Raw genomic sequence first — 18,324 nt, 5'->3', positions numbered from 1 at the left:
AAATAAAAAACAAAAAACATCACTTGAAACTCAAGTTTTGTTGAGTTTTACAGGCCGGATGTTTTATTGGCCGATGGCTTGTTTTCCCCATGTAAGGAGTATGTGAGGGGGGCACCGGGGGGGGGAGGCGGCGGGGGGGTCCCAGGTGTTTCCACTATTCGGCAAACACCTATTTAACACACAAGATGACTGGTTATGAATGACTACAGGCAGGACACAAACTAATCCCAACTGAGAAGCACGTACCAGGGGGTAAAATACTGATGAACACCGTGCCCGTCTATGCTTATGACTTGCGGAAACCAGGTTGGTTTGAAGGGCGTACTGATGTTAGAGAAAAATAATTCCGTTTTCTTGGAAGCACTGATATTTTACTCTGAGGCATGAAATGAGCAGAGACTGTGACCCCCGCCCCAGTGAGGGGGCCGGGAGACCTCTGAAGGCCTTGGTCATCCCCTGGGAGTCTTTCTTAATAACTTAAGCACAGTTGACTTAACAGTATTCTGTTGGTTTCAAGTGTACAACATGGTGATTCAATACTTTTACAGATGATATTCCACATAGAGTTCCCATAAAATAGCGGCTCTACCCCGTGTTGTATGTCACATCCTCGGAATGTTCATTTGGTCCCTAGCAGTTTGCACCTTTTAATCCTCTACCCTCTCTTACACCTCCCTCCACTCCCTTACCACCACACACTCCGGTAACCACTAGTTTGCTCTCTGTATCCATGAGTCATCTTCTGCTTTGTTATATGGTCCTTTGTTGTATATTTTGGATTCCACATTCAAGAGAAAACATACAGCACCTGGAGGTTTCTGTCTTTGCCTGACTCTCCCCCTGGTCCCTCCTCAGGTCCTCCCTCCAGCTGGGGGACTCCAATCACACTCCCCGGCCTGCGGGGAGGACCTGCCCTGCCCTTGAGCATGTGGGAGGTTTGCATGACATGACAACAACACCTTTAACCCCAGCTCCTCCTCCCTTCCAGTGGGGGGCTCCTGCCCTGTGTCTCTGCTGTGTGTCAGCACCATGCTTGCCAGGCGTCATCAAAAAGCAGATGAGTGTCTGTCTTCTGAGTGTTTATATCACAGACCAGCAAGTATTCTAATGCTTTGAGAGCTACATTCTAAATGAATGACTGATGCTGCCAAAGGAGAGTTCTTTCCACCTAATGCAAAGTAATTCGTGATACTTCAAGGAAAAATGTGTATTTCTTACTTCTAAAATAGCTTTGGAAATCTGTTTCATTCCACATAAAGAGACACAGAGTCAAGGGCTTCCTTTAAGATGCTCTTGAGTGAAACAGTCTTCAGAGGACAGTCCCCGTCATGTAACGAGTGACGGTCTCTCACAGGCCGTCCTCTGTGGTCTCAGTGGCCCCACCCATGGCAAGGCTGCCCTGAGCTGGGAGGACAGGCCATGGGAGGTGGGAAGCCCTGCAGAGCTGAAATGGTGCGCTGACACCTGGAGAGCGTGGGCTGTGTGCTGCCGGGGACACGCAGTCCTGTTTTGCAGTTTCACAGCACAGCACACTTACCAGATTTCCTCTTCATGGGCTCTAAAATCACTGTAGATGGGGACTACAGCCACAGAATTAGAAGATGACTGCTTCTTGAAAGGAAAGCTAGGATAAACCTAGACTGCATATTAAACAAGCAAAGATATCACTTTGCCGATAAATGTCCATCTAGTCAAAGCTATGGTTTTTCCAGTAGTTGTGTACGGATGTGAGAGTTGGACCTTAAAGAAGGCCGAGCGCTGAAGAACTGATGCTTTCGAATTGTGTTGTTGGAGAAGACTCTTGAGAGTCCCTTGGACAGCAAGGAGATCCAACCAGTCCATCCTAAAGGAGATCAACCCTGAATATTCATTGGAAAGACTGATGCTGAAGCTGAAGCTCCAATACTTTGGCCACTTGATGCAAAGAACCAACTCACTGGAAGAGACCATGATGCTGGGAAAGATTGAAGACCAGAGAAGGGGACAACAGAGGATGAGATGGTTGGATGGCATCACCGACTCAATGGACATGAACTTGGGCAAACACTGGGAGATGGTGAAGGACAGGGAGGCCTGGTGTGCTGCAGTCTGTGGGGTCTCAAACAGTCAGACACGAATGGGCGACTGAGTGACAACACACTTACCAGGAGCGTCTGCAGGGTGGCGCCCATCTGGTCGTGCAGCACCAGCAGCACGATGTAGGGCAGAAAGCTGGCCGTGTACAGCAGGCTGCTGCACAGGGCGGCCATGCTCGCGCAGCTGAACAGCGCGCTCAGGAGGTAGCTCAGCGTGACCACCGACACGCCGAAGTCCAGGAGAAAGAGGAAGACGATCCAGGCACTGCTATAGGTGAAAATGCCGCTGACCTTGAGGACGAGGGCCAGGGCGGCACTGCTCACCGTCAGCACAGCCACATTCTCCAGGAACCAGGCCAGGAAGTGGACGGCCGGGTGCACGCCCATCATCCTCATGTACTGTCAACACAGAGAGGACAGCAGGTCAGCACGGGGACTGAGAGCGAGCAGGGCAGGTTCCCGGGAAGGCCACAGCTGTGTGGGGCCGGGGGAAGGGGCCGCAGTCGTGGACACCTGGCCCCAGAGGCAGCGCACCAGACACTTTGCCCAGAGTCGGCGTTTAGTTGAATGAGACCCCAGCAGAGCAGGTCACTGGCTGTGAAGAGGTAAGAACTGGGACCAGGTGACCTTAGACCAACCTCAAGGAGGGACCCAAAACCCCAGCTTGACCAGCCACACTCTTGCTGCCTTCCCTTGTTTATTGAGCTTCTGTCGATTGTGTTCTTTTATTTGTCATTTGGTGTGTCTTGGGTTTGTTTAATAAAAACAAACAGAAAAATGAAGGAGGAAACACAGAGCCTTAAGCTGCTCTCTGAGGCTTACTGCTCAGGTTCTAGAGCGAGTTTTGCAAAATAACTCAGGTTAAAATCATGACACTAAAATTTATCTACCCACTAACCTCCTGCTTGCCCATCTATAATGGGGTGACATCTCTGGGTGTGGGGCTGAATACTCGAAGATGAGAATAATTTGGATGCACCCACAGCCCCACAGCCTCACTAACCCCGAGGTCCAGGGGAAGCAGCTGGACGGGGAAGAAACACAGAAATCCAGGAATGCATGTGTTCCCACAGGTAAACTACCTACAAAACGGAAGTGCGATTCTAGTCAAAACGGAATGAGATGCACTTTGTACTCTCTGCACCTTCCCTTTTCTTTAATGAACACGTGGATCGCATGTGCCCAGGCATCGGCCCAGATGAACGGGAGGCTTGGTCTTTCTGGATGCTGTTATGAACTTTCATTCTTAAAAGCAGTTTTGATAGTTTCAAGTTTTAACGAAAATAGCAAGGCTACACACAAAGAATTTCAACTGTAAATGAAGACGGTAATTCTGTCTGTATGTCCGTCTAGGTCACATGAGCACCAACGCTGCTGACTCTAACGGGACCATCTGCAGCCTCGCTCCCTCTCTGTGGGTGAACCAGATGTGTCAACTGTACAGCTCTGGCAGGGCATGCGGCTTCTCTCCTGGGACAGTGGGACCCAGCCAAACACACAGGGTATCCGGCCACCCCCAGTCGCTGCCCCTTCCCCTCCCCCAGGCTGCTTACCTCTTCCAGCTGGATCTCCCGCTCATAAACCAGCTTTCGGACCATGCTGGCCACAGACACCATCCACGTGAGCATCATTATCAGGGGGAAGAAGAAGCCGACGTTGTTTAAGAACCTGTGGGGACGGGCCAGTCAGCATCCAGGCTGCCCCAAGATGCTCTCAGTGAGTTCAGCTCCCACACTTCATCCTGCAGTCCTTACAGCCCTGGGGTTCACCCAGGAACACAGCCTCGTTTGACCCTATGACTGGGGCAGAACCACTGCTGGGTACCCTGATTTTGAAGGATACTAAGTGCTAAACCTCACAGAACAGAGTAAAGAGAGAGTCATGAGGGGCCTGGAATTGGAGGAACCAGACTCTGGGGTTCTTGGAGTCACTATCCAAGATCCAGAGAAGTCCAGATGTTTTGCACAGACTTTTCAGAGTGAGGCCATTTCATGCAAATTTAAGAGAATAAAAAACTGAAGAGAAATTACAATACATGGATGTATAACTCAACCCTTTTCCAATCTGCTCCTGGAAATGAGTCCCAACCAACAAGGGAAGGAAAAACTGACACTGTGATTCTGATACATATTTGGAAGAGACGGCCAACTATTCGAAAAAGCTGCTAAACATAATCAAGTTCACATGAGAGTTACATGAAAAAATGTATGTAAGAACTCAGGTTAAATCATCTCAAGAGATCTTCTTCAGGAAGTTACCAGAAGACAAACTAGCCCACAAAAGAATGACTTTTGTGCATTCTTTTGGATAAAGATAAAGAAAGGATAAAGCAAGAAGTGACTGTATTTCCAGTAAAAATAAGACTGAAACAAATATTAAAAATAAGGTGACAAGACAGACTGGAAATGTTTTGTTCCTGGAAATGTAAAACTGAGACAAAAAACAAAAATTGCAAGATTGGGGAAATGAGCCAGAGAGGAAGAATAAAGTTGATGAAATCCAAAATAAAAGGCTATTATTAGGCTATTTGTTTTGGGCTTCCCTGGCAGTCCAGGGGTTAAGAATCTGCTTTGCAATGTAGGGGACATGGGTTCCATCCCTGGTCTGGAAAGATCCCACAGGCTGCAGAGCAACTAAGCCCACATGCCACAATTACCGAGCCAGCGCTCCAGAGCCCCTGAGCTGCAGCTACTGAGGCCCATCCATCTAGAGCCTGTGCTCCACAATGGGGAGCCACCACAGTGAGGAGCACGCACACCACAAATGGAGAGAAGCCACTGCCCGAAGCAACTCGAGAAAGCCTGCACACAGCAATGAAGACCCACCAGTCAACACATACAAAGAAATCAATCTTTTTTTTTTAAAGGCTATTTTTTTTAACACTGACCAATGTAGACTACAAGATCAGTCATCTTCTAATGGTACAAAGGAAGACATTAGTGGAAGAAGAAAAATCATGTTTTTTATTGGTCATGGTTAAAAAAAAAAAGGATTGATAATATTTATACAAAGTTACAACTACAAGGCAACCACTAGAACAGCAGAACATGACTAAATATAAATAAGAAAAATATAAGACACAACTAAGACCATATACACATGAAATTCCATTTCATACTGTTGAACAGCTAACCTCACCTGTGTAAGAAGTTATGTGCTGCTCACAACAGACACGCCTGAAAGAAAACACTTCAGAAAAGTTTAAGATGAAAGGATGGGCAAAAGGCATGGCAGCAAATGAGAATCCAGAGAGAGAAAAGAAAGGAGGAAAAGCAGAAACCACTAATTTAACCATATACAAAGTAGAATGACATACTACTAAGGACATACTAATGAGACATACTAAAGACATACTACATAAGAAAGACCCAGAACACAGTTATTCACAGCTCTGCACAGAGCAACTCAACCTCAAGACTAGAAGGCCAAACCACAGGAAAAATCGAGGGCACGTTCCAGAAGCAGGGACTGTGACTTCTCTCTTTAGCTCAGGACAGATGAAGTGGACACAACAAGGACAGAGAACTCCTAAATAACAAAGTTAATGCAGGTAAATTTTCCACTACAAAAACAGGACATTAAAAATTCTTTTCAAGTGCCCGTAAATCATTCATCAGATTATATATTAGTTGATAGAGGAAAATGCCATACATTCAAAAAATGAAAAGGATTAAGACAGTATCTTCTGGTGGCAAATGCAAGAATTAGGATTTATCAGCAATATTTAGGGTATGATGCAATTTTTGGATTTTTGTCAATCTGATTTTTTAAATGCTATCTCAGACTAGCTTTAATTTGAATTTTTCTTATTAGGAGTAAGCTGAGTAATTTCATATGCCTAAAATTCCAGAGAATTTCCATGTGGAAATTGAAAGAAATTTTACTTAAACAGCTCTTGGGTCAAGAAGATTATAGAAACCCATACTGCAAGTGTCTACAAAACAATGAACTTTAAGTCATATATCAGATCCATGGGAGGTGGTTAAAATAAAGATTGAAAGAAAAGTCATCACCTTAGGCAAACACATAAATTAAAGAGAAGAAAAAAACATTAACAATAATGAATCAAACACAAGTCTCAATTATCAAAGACAATTATCAAAGACACACGGACTTCCCTGGTGGTCCAGTGGTTAAGAATCTGCTTGGCAATGTTGGAGATGCAGGTTCAATCCCTGATTTGGGAGGATTCCATACACTGAGGGGCAACTAAGCCCATGCACCACAATTAGAGAGAATCCCTCGCATGCCGCAACTACCCAATGCAGCCAAATAAATAAATTAATATCTTTTTTAAAAGTACCAAAGAAACAGCATAACAATTGACCATACATAAAAGTGAAGAAGTAATAAAAATAAAAGCAGAAACAACAAGTAAGTAAGACAAAAGAAGAGAATTGATAAAGTCCAAGTGCAGTTCTTTGAAAAGATAACAACAGAACAAGAAAATAAGGAAATTACGTGTGCCCCGAGTGAATTTTTAACACACAGAAGTGTGTTGAAAAGGGAGTAACTACAGACAGAGAGAAAATGAAGGAGCAGGAGGCAGGGGAGAAGGACCACGGTCATTTTGCTTGGCCTCAAATCCTCACTCGGACCTCAGGGAAGAGGCTGATACACAATGTTGACGCATGTGCACCTCCAGCAGCTTCCCAACTGGGCAAGAAGAGGTCCTCTGACTCTCACCCCTGGGGCATCCTACAGGGGAGGGTGGCCGTAGTTCTCGGGGTTCACATGGTCCTGGTTAATCCTTGTCTGCAAGCCTCCAGAAGGCGGGAGCAACACCTATTTTCACCACCAAGTACGACAGTCCAATACATACATGACACATAGCAAATGCTCCATAAATGGCTTCAAATGAAGAAACAGCCCAAAAACTTGCACTCTTAGCAAGATGTCATGATTTCAAGTATATAAAATATGTATCACAAGGTAAGCAAGGATACTCCACAAACAAAATAAACCAACTTATGATTTAGGAAAGGGTATGAAGTATGGTTTTTTCCCCTCTATTTTCTTAACTCTTGACAGCCATTTGTTCATAAAACCTAACAAAAAAGGAAACATATTAAATCAAGGATGTCTAAGTGACCTCAGAAAAAGGACTATCTGTCACCTCCCTGTTATCTGGACAGCATGAATTAAACAAACCTGTTCCAGACTCTTCTGAGTATTTATCCTTACTCTGGAACCCAAACAAAAGCTTGTCAACAAATTTTGAAATGAGGAAATCAAACATTTTCATTAAAGTCTTTTTAAAAGGATACTCTGATCTTCATAAACATTTCATTGTCACCATCGCTTTTCCTGAAGGTGGCGAATCCCTGATCTGCATGTTAATAACGCCCCTGTTAATAGAGTTTTCTCTGTGCCCTGCCTCTATTAGCAGCGTCCCGGGAGTTCAAAGACAGAAAATGATGAGCATGTTGAATCAAAACTGTACATGCAGGAAGAAGCACTGGAGAAATACGCTTTCTTTTTCTTGTCTCTCAAGATGCATGACATCGGTGCAAGTGCAGGGTGGTGGTCAACCTCCACTGCCCACTACACTTCACCCCAGCTCACCCTCCTGGCCTCCTGACTGCCTTTTCCCCTTCATCTACCTCCAACCCACCCATGACCCCAGTGCCAGGCTGATGCAGGTTCTCTGCCTCTACCACCCTCTCCAGCACTGGGGCTCGAGTCCCTTGTGACTCATGATATGGGCGAGGAAGGCACTCAGAGAGGGGTGAATCTGGGGCTCTCAAGGCTCACATCAGGGCTGTGCCCTCCCTCCCAGCCTGTGCCAGATGCACACACAGAAGTGTGTGGCTTCCCCAGCCCTGGAGAAGGGAGTCTGATTTCATCCTCTCCTTTCCCAGTCCTGTTTACTAACCCACTGGGATAATCAAGGAGGAGGAAGGATGAGAATGCACGCACACCTCTCTAAACACAGCACCACCCCATCACCACCCGTGTCTCACTCTGGAGCGTCGAAAACGGAAGGGCATCCCAAGGGTGGGCACTGCCCTGGGTCCCCTCAACTGACCTTCCCCTCACTGTCACCCCAAGAGATCACCCACCGAATCACCCAGTTCAACACAGACCCCCCTAAGCCACCGCCCCAAGCCTCTGGGAATCCCCCACCCCTACATGTGGGTGGCGCAGACCTAAACTGTAAGGATTTCTGCTGAAGAACAAACACGCTTTCTCTGATTCCCTAGTTCAGGTGGGAGGAAGCCCCCTTGAATAGTACTCATCAAACTTATTCCAAGGGGTGTTTGAGGCTACAGATGCCTGATGTCAGTTTTAACCGAACACATTGTCTCAACAATTCTTCTTCTATTTGGATGGCTCAGATAGAAATGAGCCTTAGGAAATCAAAATGGAGAATGGATTTTCTTCCAGTGCTTTGTAGTGGAACGACTATGCAGAAGCTCCAGGATTTTCCTCTATCCGGTCTCCCAACACAGGGCCCCCCACCATGGCCAGGGTACTCACAGGTCGCTGGTGTGGCAGGGGTATGGGATGGCCTGGGCCTGTGTGGCCGGGTCCAGGGCCTCTTGCCCCGTCTGCACCGAGATGATGGCTCTTTCGATCATGTCTTGCAATGGCACAAAGATGTAATTATACTTGAACCCGTCGGCTGGGAGGCTCTGAGGGTGGAACTTCCAGAAAGGGTTTTTCACCAGATCCGTTCTCATGCTATACAAGATACTGGTCCGGATGCTGTAGGTGACCTGGGGCGGTAGCTGCAGAGATTCTGAGCTGAGGTTCTTACCAACTAAGGAACTGTTGAATATGATGCCTAAGGTCAGAAAAGGGCAAACAAGGGGTCATCATAACCTAGGAGAGGCTCACAGCGCGTCAGCACCGGTCTGACCAGACCATCCAAGACATTCAGCTCAGTCCCTCCCCCATCATGCAGGGGCCTCACTCCGGGCAGATGAGGCTAATCTGTGTGACACAGCCCTCAGCCATTAGGTAGAACCAAGACCTCCTAACTCCCTACTTTTTCTTGAGTACTTGCTCTAGCTACAACTTCTAATATAATACTGACTGTGTATATGTGTGTGTGCACTCAGTCACATCCGACTCTCTATGACCCCATGGACTGTAGCCATCCAGGCTCCTCTGTCCACAGAATTTTACAGGCAAGAATACTGGAGCAGGTAGCCATTTCCTACTCCAGGGGAATCTTCCTGACCCAGGGATCGAATCCATATCTCTTATGTCTCCTGCACTGTAGGTGAATTCTTTACCACTGAGACACTGGGGAAGTCCATAAAATTGACTAGAAGTGTCGAAAGTGGCCATTGTTCCTGATTCTAGGGGGAAAGCTTTCAGTCTTTCACCACTGAATATTTTGCTGGCTGTGGGTTTTTCTTATATGGCCTTTATCATGGTAGGTTTCCTTCTATTTCTAGTTTATTAAGTGTTTTTATCATGAAACAATGTAGAATTCTGTGGAATTCTTTTATTGCATTGAGATGATTTTTTTCCTTTCATCTTATTATAGTGACATATCACATTGATTAATTTGTGTCTGTTAACCTATTCGCAGATTTCAGGAATGAATCTCCATTGGTCATAGTAATATAACCCTTTTAAAGTACTGCTTTCATATGCTTGCATTTTGCTCAAGATTTTTATGTCAATATTCATAAATGATATCCGTAATTTAAAAGAACTGTCTTTTTTATTTTAATAAAACCAACACTGTGGTGTCATAAATACATAAAAATTAATTTCCTTTGCATTTTTTCAGGACTTGAAAAATCACACGAGGCTGCTTAAATAATCAGGATTTCCTTCCATGGGATAAAATATGTCCCTAAGAATTGATGTCTTTGGTTTCTGTGTTCTGCTATAGTAATTCTTCCAACTTCTTATATAAAATCCCCTGTGGGTTGAAGTCCACCCTTCGGAAATTCATAAGTTGAAGCTCTAACCCCTAGTACTTCACAATATGACCTTGTTTGGAGACTGAGCCTTTACAGAGGTCACCAAGTGAAAATGAGGTCACAAGATGTGCTCTAGCCCAGAAGGACTGGGATACTTATAAGAAGGGGAATTTTGGAAAGACACACACAGAGGGGAGGCAAGGAGACACACAGGGAGCAGACAGCCGTCCACAAGCCGAGTAGCGAGGTCTCTGAGGGAGCCAGGCCTGCCCATACCTGGACGCCAGAATTGTGAGAAAATTAATTTCCGCTATTTAGGCTACTAGTCTGTGAGACTGTCACAGCAGCCTTAGAAAACTAACACAAAGCTGAATAGAAACAATTCACTGTTTATTCAAAAGGAATACAAGAATACATCATATTCATGTTGACTCAATAAGACCTGAACTAGCCACTGTCTCTTCTTCGCTGACACCAACGATGTTGAGACACCATGGTAAAAATAACAGAGATGTAAGAAATCATAGATTTAATCAAGAAAAGCGTAACGTGTCGTGTAATGTGTCATGCGAAATTTAACCATAAACTAGTAAATTAGTTTAATAAACTGGGAAAAACAGACACTGGAAATAGCATACAAGGCCGATCTTTCCACCAACTCAAGGCAACCAATTCTGCTTTACTCGTTTTACCTGGGAAGCACTCCGTTTCTTTTGGAGCCATGATATGACACGTTTGGGGAGAAATATGCAAGCACTGCCCTTATGAGCATGCGTGTTAACTGAATACTTACTGGCCAATAAAGTGTTCTTCCGCAGGAGCGCCTGTGCTGTGGCCTCCAGGGCGGCAGCAGAGGCCAGGCCCCGGAAGCGGTTCAGCCGGACGCAGGAGGCCAGGTCGACCAGGACGCGGCCCAGGGAGCGCAGGCGGCCGGTGCCCGTGTGGTTCAACGTGGCGTCCAACTTCCCTCCTGAGGAGCATAAAACGAGGACATAGCAAGTTTTCTCGGCACAGCATGTACGGTTCCTACAGCGGGGATTATGCAAATAAGCTCCCTCATGAGAAAATTACTCGAAACAGTCCAGTTCTGTTCCATGCTAAAACTGCTGCTTCCATGCTGAGGGCAAACTTTCACAAACACTCCCTGTGATGTTGATACTTGGAGAGAAAACAGTTAAATCACAGAAGGTGAGGTTGCAACCAATGGGCAAGTCAGTAGCAGGGGCCAGAGGGAATGAAGAACCAAGGGAAAGAAGGTGAGAGACATGGGCTGGAAGAAGCCAGCTCTGAGCGAGAGGTGGCCTTGCCCCGCTCTGTACTTTCTCAGGGCAGCCGGGTAGCGGGTTCTGCAATGGGGACAAGATCCAGTGTTGCTCCTGAATCAGCTCTACTGTAACTCCATGTTTACACTGGAAAGTTGTCTGAAATGTCAAAGTCTGTGTTCTCATCTGAAGTGTGAAGAAATCAGAATCCCCTATGGGATCGTCCTGAGGATTAAGCATTCATGGGTACCTCGTGTGTGTAAGTGCTTACTGAGTACCTCCTGTTGTCATGGTTCCAGCTGCTGAAGAGGAGAACTAGGCACCAATCTTAATTCAATTCTTCCCAATGAAACTAAGCTCAACAGCTAGAAAATAGGAGGGCTGCACACTCTTGAGGGGCTCTGACTGTTGGGGACTTTTGTTTTCTTGTTTTTGATAGAGAATGGCAAAGTGTTCGATTTGGCAGCATGGGGCCAAGGGGGCATTTCTGTGTTGCCGATCGTCTGTCATTTGGAATGTGTGCTCTACAAGCTTGCCCAGGAAGGTTGCCAGAAATTTCACTGTGTGTCATTCCAGAGGCTTCATGGAATAAGGAGTGACTTGGGCTCTGCAGAGTGTGGCTTTGCTTGTCTCCCAGGGACAGAACCAAAGCTGCTTTAAGCGGGCTTGGCGTAGCTGAATCATTATATAACTGAATCGTTATAGCTGTGTGTGTACATGTGCACTGTTAGAAAAGCAGCACCACACAAATGCCACAGGCTTCAGGGTCCCGTGCAGAGCCCTCCCTCAACCCCAAAAGCAGCAGCATGTATGTGGAGAGAGCTCTCACTCAACGGAGCAAGTGTACCACAAGAGCCTCTCAAGTCTTCACCATTTGTTGAGTCTGAACACTGCAATGCCCTCCCCTGCCTGACGAGGGTGCTGGGGAGTGCTGGGGGGGCACCTCCACAGGAGAGGATGGAAACAGGACAGGGCACAAAAGCCCACCGTGAGAGGCCTGGACCAGGCCGGCTTCTCTCTCCTGGGTCTGTATCACACACAACGAGACGGAGGGAAGACACACAGGACCAAGGAGCAGGAGGTACAGGAAGGCCATGGGGTCCCAGTCAGCCTGCAAAGGCAGCAAGACTCAGAGGCTCACACAGGCACAGGGGACAAGATTCTACAGTGATTTCAGCCAAGCTTTGCCAGGAGAAGCTGAGCATTTTTCCCATTCGATGCTTATGACTGAGGGCCTGAGACACACTAGTGTGAGCCGTGACCAGCAAGGAGACTTACTGCTAAGTCGATTCAGTTGTGTCCGAATCTGTGCGACCCCATAGACGGCAGCCCACCAGGCTCCCCTGTCCCTGGGATTCTCCAGGCAAGAATACTGGAGTGGGTTGCCATTTCCTTCTCCAATGCATGAAGGTGAAAAGTGAAAGTGAAGTAGCTCAGTCCTGTCCGACTCTGAGCGACCCCATGGACTGCAGCCTACTGGGCTCCTCCGTCCACGGGATTTTCCAGGCAAGAGTACTGGAGTGGGGTGCCATCGCCTTCTCCAAGGAGACCTAAGGTCCCCGATTTCTGGCCCTAAAAATGATGTTCAACAACTGCCTCCATCCTGATGCTTTTGGCTCTTCCAGACGAAGGCTTCCCAATATCTGGGGCCACCGCTGTTAGGGGAGCTGTCCTGGCCAGAGCAGCTCACCAACTGTGACCCTGCCAGGTGCCCCTGGGGACAAACCCTCCCTCAGCTGAGACCCACAGAAGGAAACTGAGGCCAAATAAGCACTATGCACATGAGAAGCATCCAACTGGGTTTCAGCGCCTCGTTCTTAACCTCACCAAACATTTTAAGGAAACCCTCCAACATGAAAGAGAGAATTCAAACAAAATGAGTAACAAAAAACAGAAACAATGATCAAAAATGAACCTAAAGATTAAAATGACATTATTTTTTACATACAGGTGAAAGATTCAATGAAATGACAGGAAAATATCTGATATGTGAAGGACAATTGCCTGCAGACTAAAAGGATCCAATATTAAAGTATTAATGATAGTGATGGACAACCTGCTGAAGACAAACAACTAGAAAATACAGATGATTTTTAAAAATCTGTGTGAAGGCTTCAAAGAGCTTCCAGAGATACTGCCAACTTATTAGTATTCATGGACATCATAAAACAGAATAACCAAAAACCTAGAAGAAAAAAAGATGAAAAACTAACAAGAGACTCAATACATGTTTCAAAAATCTTTGGATACAATTGTCCAAAAATTAGATCAAATCAGGGAGAATTTCAGCAAAGAACTGAAAACTATTATTAAAAAAAAACTCCAGGGCCTTCTCTAGCAGTCCAGTGGTTAAGACTCTGCGCTTCCACTTCAGGGGGCACAGATTTAAATTCCTGGTTGGGGAGTTAAGATCCCACATGCCAAGAGGTATGGCCAAAAAAAAAAAAAAACCAACCCAGAATCAAATTGCAAGTTTAGATTGGGAAACGGGACAAATGAAACAAAGAACTCTCAGCTGAGGTGAGAATAAGCAGATTTAAAAAAAGCACGAAAAAAAAGATCTCAAGCTGAAGCACAGAGAAAAAAAGATTAGAAAACAAGAGAAAAAGATAAAATAAGCATATGGACAAAGAAAATCTTTCATGGTGTTTAATTGGAGTTTCAGAGGAAAATTAGAGAGAAAATTTCTCAGAAGTAACATACCAAGAGAAAATGAATAAGACTCTCCCGAAATGTACGATATCAAGAAACTAATTCAAGAAGTGCCTCAAAACCAAACCAGGAAACCCATGATGTAAAATGTAAAGTAAAACTGCTAGAAAGAAACAAAAATTTTAAATACAAACATAAGAAAATAAAGATCTTACATGTTCTCAGTAGAAAATTAAATACAGTCTCAAAACAAATCAAGCCTAAACTGACAGAATCAAGGAGAAATAGACAAATCCACAACCATAACGGGAAATATAAACACGCACTTCTTAATAGCCAATAGAACAGGCTTACAAAAACCAAGGGCATACAGGGTTGCATCCCGTCCCCACATAGAACTGTTATATGGAGAAGCCAGGCTAACCATGCAGGGGCATTAAGTCAACAAATCTGGAACAAATGAAGTCATATTGACTGTACATGCTTTGACCACCGTGACCTGAAGCTGGAAATCAGTAACATAAAGATAAGTGAAAAATCCCAAATATTTCTAAATTAAGTTATAAACCTTCAAATAATTAAAGAACCAAAAAAAAAAAAAAACCACTTCACTGAATAATATGGAAAATAGAAACCTGTTGAGAAGTGGTATGGGTTCTCAGCAGGGTGCTGGAGAAGCATTTGGTCCCTGCGCCCCAAGGTAGCCCTAGTGGGGCTGCAGGCACACACAGTAATGAGCCTCAGTGTCGGGACAGGAAGCATGATTCTCGCCCCACAGCTCGCAAGGGAGCCACTTTCTAGTTTTCCAGAATGACTGTGTTTTCAAGTCTGCTTTTAACTATATGAAAACATGATTCAAGGCAGTAATATCTATTTAAAAATACTGTTAAACTTTCTAAGGCCATAAATCACTAATGCCTTGCCCCCCACTAACCCTCATGCTCCAGGCAGACGCAGCCCCTGTCCCGGGCATGAGCACAGTGCCGGGGGCCTCGGATGGCCTGACACCCTTCCTCCCCTCCTGGAAGTACTTCCATTCCATCTACTGGTCCATGCTCCTGGGAGCATCCTTGGGACGCACCTGGAAAATCAGATTCTCACTCAGAGCCTGACTCTCCTGCATGTTCACAAAATGGTTGTTGAGTATCTAAATGAAGTCACGGATTGATAAACTGTAGGCATGCAATAAACATTTGCTGATTGATGAATTTTTTATCTAAGCTTCAGATCTTCGAATCCTCAAATCAATATAAATGCTTTCAATTGACTTAGTAACTCAGTGATAGCCATTTCTTTTATAAACTTGTGTTATACCTCACAATTCATATATTTAAATCAGAACCCTTCCTTTTGAACTAAGTCCCTTACTATTCAAGCCCTAAATCAGCAAGTAAGAAAACTTCAGTTATAAGCAAACTATGGAGTATATTTAATTCAAGCTCTTCATCTAACAGATGAGAAACCAGAAACTGGGGGAGGAAGCAGTGGCTTATCTGTGTCACCCAGAAATTTCCTGGCGGGAGGGTGGACCCACCACACCATCCACCACACTTACCGAAGATCTGAAGCTTTTCAGTCAGTTTGCCTACATCAATGTGTAGCTGGCTTTTTATAAAGCTTCTTATAAATTTGTTTTTCAGGGCTTCCTAGAGGAAAACAATATAGTTTAACAAAAATAATCCCACCATTCCTCTCGTCAAATAATATTTGCTAAGTTTATCTCAAGTTTCATGATACGGGAAAATGGCTCAAAAAGTGAGTCCTCTGTAAAGGGTTTTAAAACACCCCAGTGAATAACAGGACAACATTTGCTCAGGAATTTACTTGAAAAACAAAAGTAAACCACTTAGGTTATAATTGTAAATATGCATTAAGACTGAAAACAATTTGAGTGATAGTGGTAATTATGCACTAATATTGAAAATAAGGGGCTTCCTGGGTGGTGCTAGTAGTAAAGAACCCTCCCGCCAATGAGATGTAAGAGATGCAGGTTTGATCCCTGGGTCAGGAAGATCCCCTGGAGTAGAGCATAGCAACCCACTCCAGTATTCCTGCCTGGAGAATCCCATGGACAGAGGAGACTGGCAGGCTACAGTCCATGGGATCACAGAGTTGAACACGCCTGAATCACTTAGGACACACTCATTAAAAACAAAGAATGAATTCAGTGTTGATTTTTCTTTCAAATCTTTCTAACAAAACTATTTGGTGGTCCTTTATATAAATCCTTTGTGTTGCCTTTTCCACAGGCCAGTTATAAAGAGGGGGTCATTGTTACAAAAACACTGAGGAAAGGTTTCAGCCTTTTCCCAAACCCTGTCTTGAACCTGCAATATTCAAAGCCTTCTCTTTGGAAGCACATTTCGTATCATCATGCACATCTTCTTTCACTATGGACAGTTCCAGCTCCACCTCATTGGTCAAAGGTTTCCCTGTGGAAGGTTCTCCAAGATTACTTTCATCAGCTTGATGGCCTCTTGCCTGCTTACCCTGCAGCGGGCACATGCACACGCCCACTGTGGTACCACCCACTTACTATACAAGCCACTGAGAGTGAAAATGTAGGTGCAGGGCGCCAATGCAGGATCAGCTGAAGGGAGGGGGAGCTCTGAGTGGGGATTAATTTGGGGATTTGTTAGCTCCCTGGAGAACACTGATGTTATCCTGACTTACCTTTACCAAACAACTTTATAACTTGAGGACTTCTGACAATTTTCAAATAAGAACCACCTTCTGCATTTAGCTCTTTAATTTCAGTCGCCTCTTGTCTACAGATGACAGGACTGCGTGATGAAACCTCAGTGTCTGCTTTTTAAAAATCTTGTTTATATTCTTACACTGCCGCTTTTGCTGTTCAGTCACTAAGTCGTGTCTGACTCCTGTGACCCCATGGGCTGTAGCCCACCGGGCTCCTCTGTCCATAGATTTCTCCAGGCAAGAACACTGGAGTGGGCTGCCATTTACATCTCCAGGGATCTTCTTTGAGCACTAGCTACTCACCCACCATTGTGGAAGGCACTTTATATGTATTAGTCATTTAATCTCAGCAACATCTCCACAAAAAGATGCTTTTAATTGAAGGAAAAAGTCAGTCAGGGTTGCCGGCATCAGCAGAATACTAACCTGGCCCTCTGGGGGCAGAGCCAGACCAGCGAAGGGCCCTGACATCACTTATTGAAAGTCCAAGGATATTACGGATGCTCCTTGAACGCGATCCTGATGCTAAGAAATAGAGCCACTCACCACACTTCATTCTCTTAGCAAAAAGTTCTTCAAGTGACTGAATAACTGGCTTTAATTTCTAACTTGACTACTGTGTAAACAGCATTCAGCTAAACTGAAGATTTCGCCATGAAACGGCCTCCTTGTCTTTTCCTGAAGTATGTTTGATTTACAAAGTTGTATTAGTTTCAGTTGTACAGCATAGTGATTCAGTTATACGTATGTGTAGTCTTTTACTCTTTTTCATATTCTTTTCCATTTTAGGTTATTACAAGATATTGAATATGGTTCCCTGTGCTATACAGTAAGTTGTGGTTTATCTGTTTTATATACAGTAGTGACTGTCTGTTAACCCCAAGCTCCTAATTTTTCCCTACCCCTCCACAAACCACCTGATTCTTGAGACGGACTTGGGCACTGTCATGTGCTCTCCTGCTCACATGTCTCATGCTACTTTCTAGACACTCGATTTGCTGTTTATTATCCTGCATGTAGGGCTTCCTCAGTGGTTCAGTGGGAAAGAATCTGCCTGTAATGCAGGAGCCACAGGAGATATGGCTTTGATTTCTGGGTTGGTAAGATTCCCTGGAGGACGGCATGGCAACCCACGCCTGTATTCTTGCCTGGAGAATCCCACGGACAGAGGAGCCTGGCGGGCTACAGTCCATGTGGTCACAAAGAGTCAGACACGACTGAAGGGACTAAGCACACCCACACATATTGCATGTAATCATCTGTAGTTATAGCAGAGCCCTTATCAAAGCCTGAAGTATTTACCCTATATGATTCATAACAGAAAATGTCTCCTGATCTTTATGTCAGCAGACGAACCCACGGGAAAACAAAGAAGAAAGCAGTAACAGCCATACCCACCACAAGAGCATCACAGACTTCCAACTCCAGGAACGGAACCGGCCAAGGCCCACTGCTATGCTTGGAAATCCTTGCCCAGAGGCCACACCTCCCCAGGCTGCTCTCAGCCGTGACCATCACCAAAGTCACGCCTAAGAGCCACGGCGCCCCGACACAGGAACCTGTCCCCTGGTAACTGACTTCAGCTCAACGGAGGCACTCACCAAACACAGGGACTGGCGGGGCCAATTCCACCCGGCCCCACAACCCACATCTTGCAGGGCCAGATCTGCTGACTGGGGACCCAGCACCCAAACTCCCCTGCCTCGCCAGCCTCCCTTGCCTCCCCCTGCCTCCTCTGCCTCTCCTGCCTCCCCA

The 18,324-nt window shown here is 45.3% G+C and overlaps 1 protein-coding gene across 1 annotated transcript in view; it reads right to left on the bottom strand.

Annotated features, from left to right (window-relative positions):
• The window catches only part of ABCA13 (ATP-binding cassette, sub-family A (ABC1), member 13), a 402,303-nt gene that overhangs the window by 253,657 nt on the left and 130,322 nt on the right, over positions 1–18,324 (bottom strand). The window contains exons 29-33 of the mRNA XM_010831050.1: positions 15,428–15,518; positions 10,752–10,928; positions 8,556–8,862; positions 3,629–3,743; positions 2,145–2,474 (exon numbers count right to left, since the gene is read on the bottom strand). Coding sequence (XP_010829352.1) covers positions 2,145–2,474; positions 3,629–3,743; positions 8,556–8,862; positions 10,752–10,928; positions 15,428–15,518 — 1,020 coding nt within the window. The remainder of the gene's footprint in view (positions 1–2,144; positions 2,475–3,628; positions 3,744–8,555; positions 8,863–10,751; positions 10,929–15,427; positions 15,519–18,324) is intronic.

Source organism: Bison bison, unplaced genomic scaffold (assembly GCF_000754665.1).
Source record: "Bison bison bison isolate TAMUID 2011002044 unplaced genomic scaffold, Bison_UMD1.0 scf7180017864522, whole genome shotgun sequence".
In the NCBI taxonomy this organism is placed as follows: Eukaryota; Metazoa; Chordata; class Mammalia; order Artiodactyla; family Bovidae; genus Bison; species Bison bison.
This window is presented reverse-complemented; position numbering and strand designations above follow the sequence as displayed.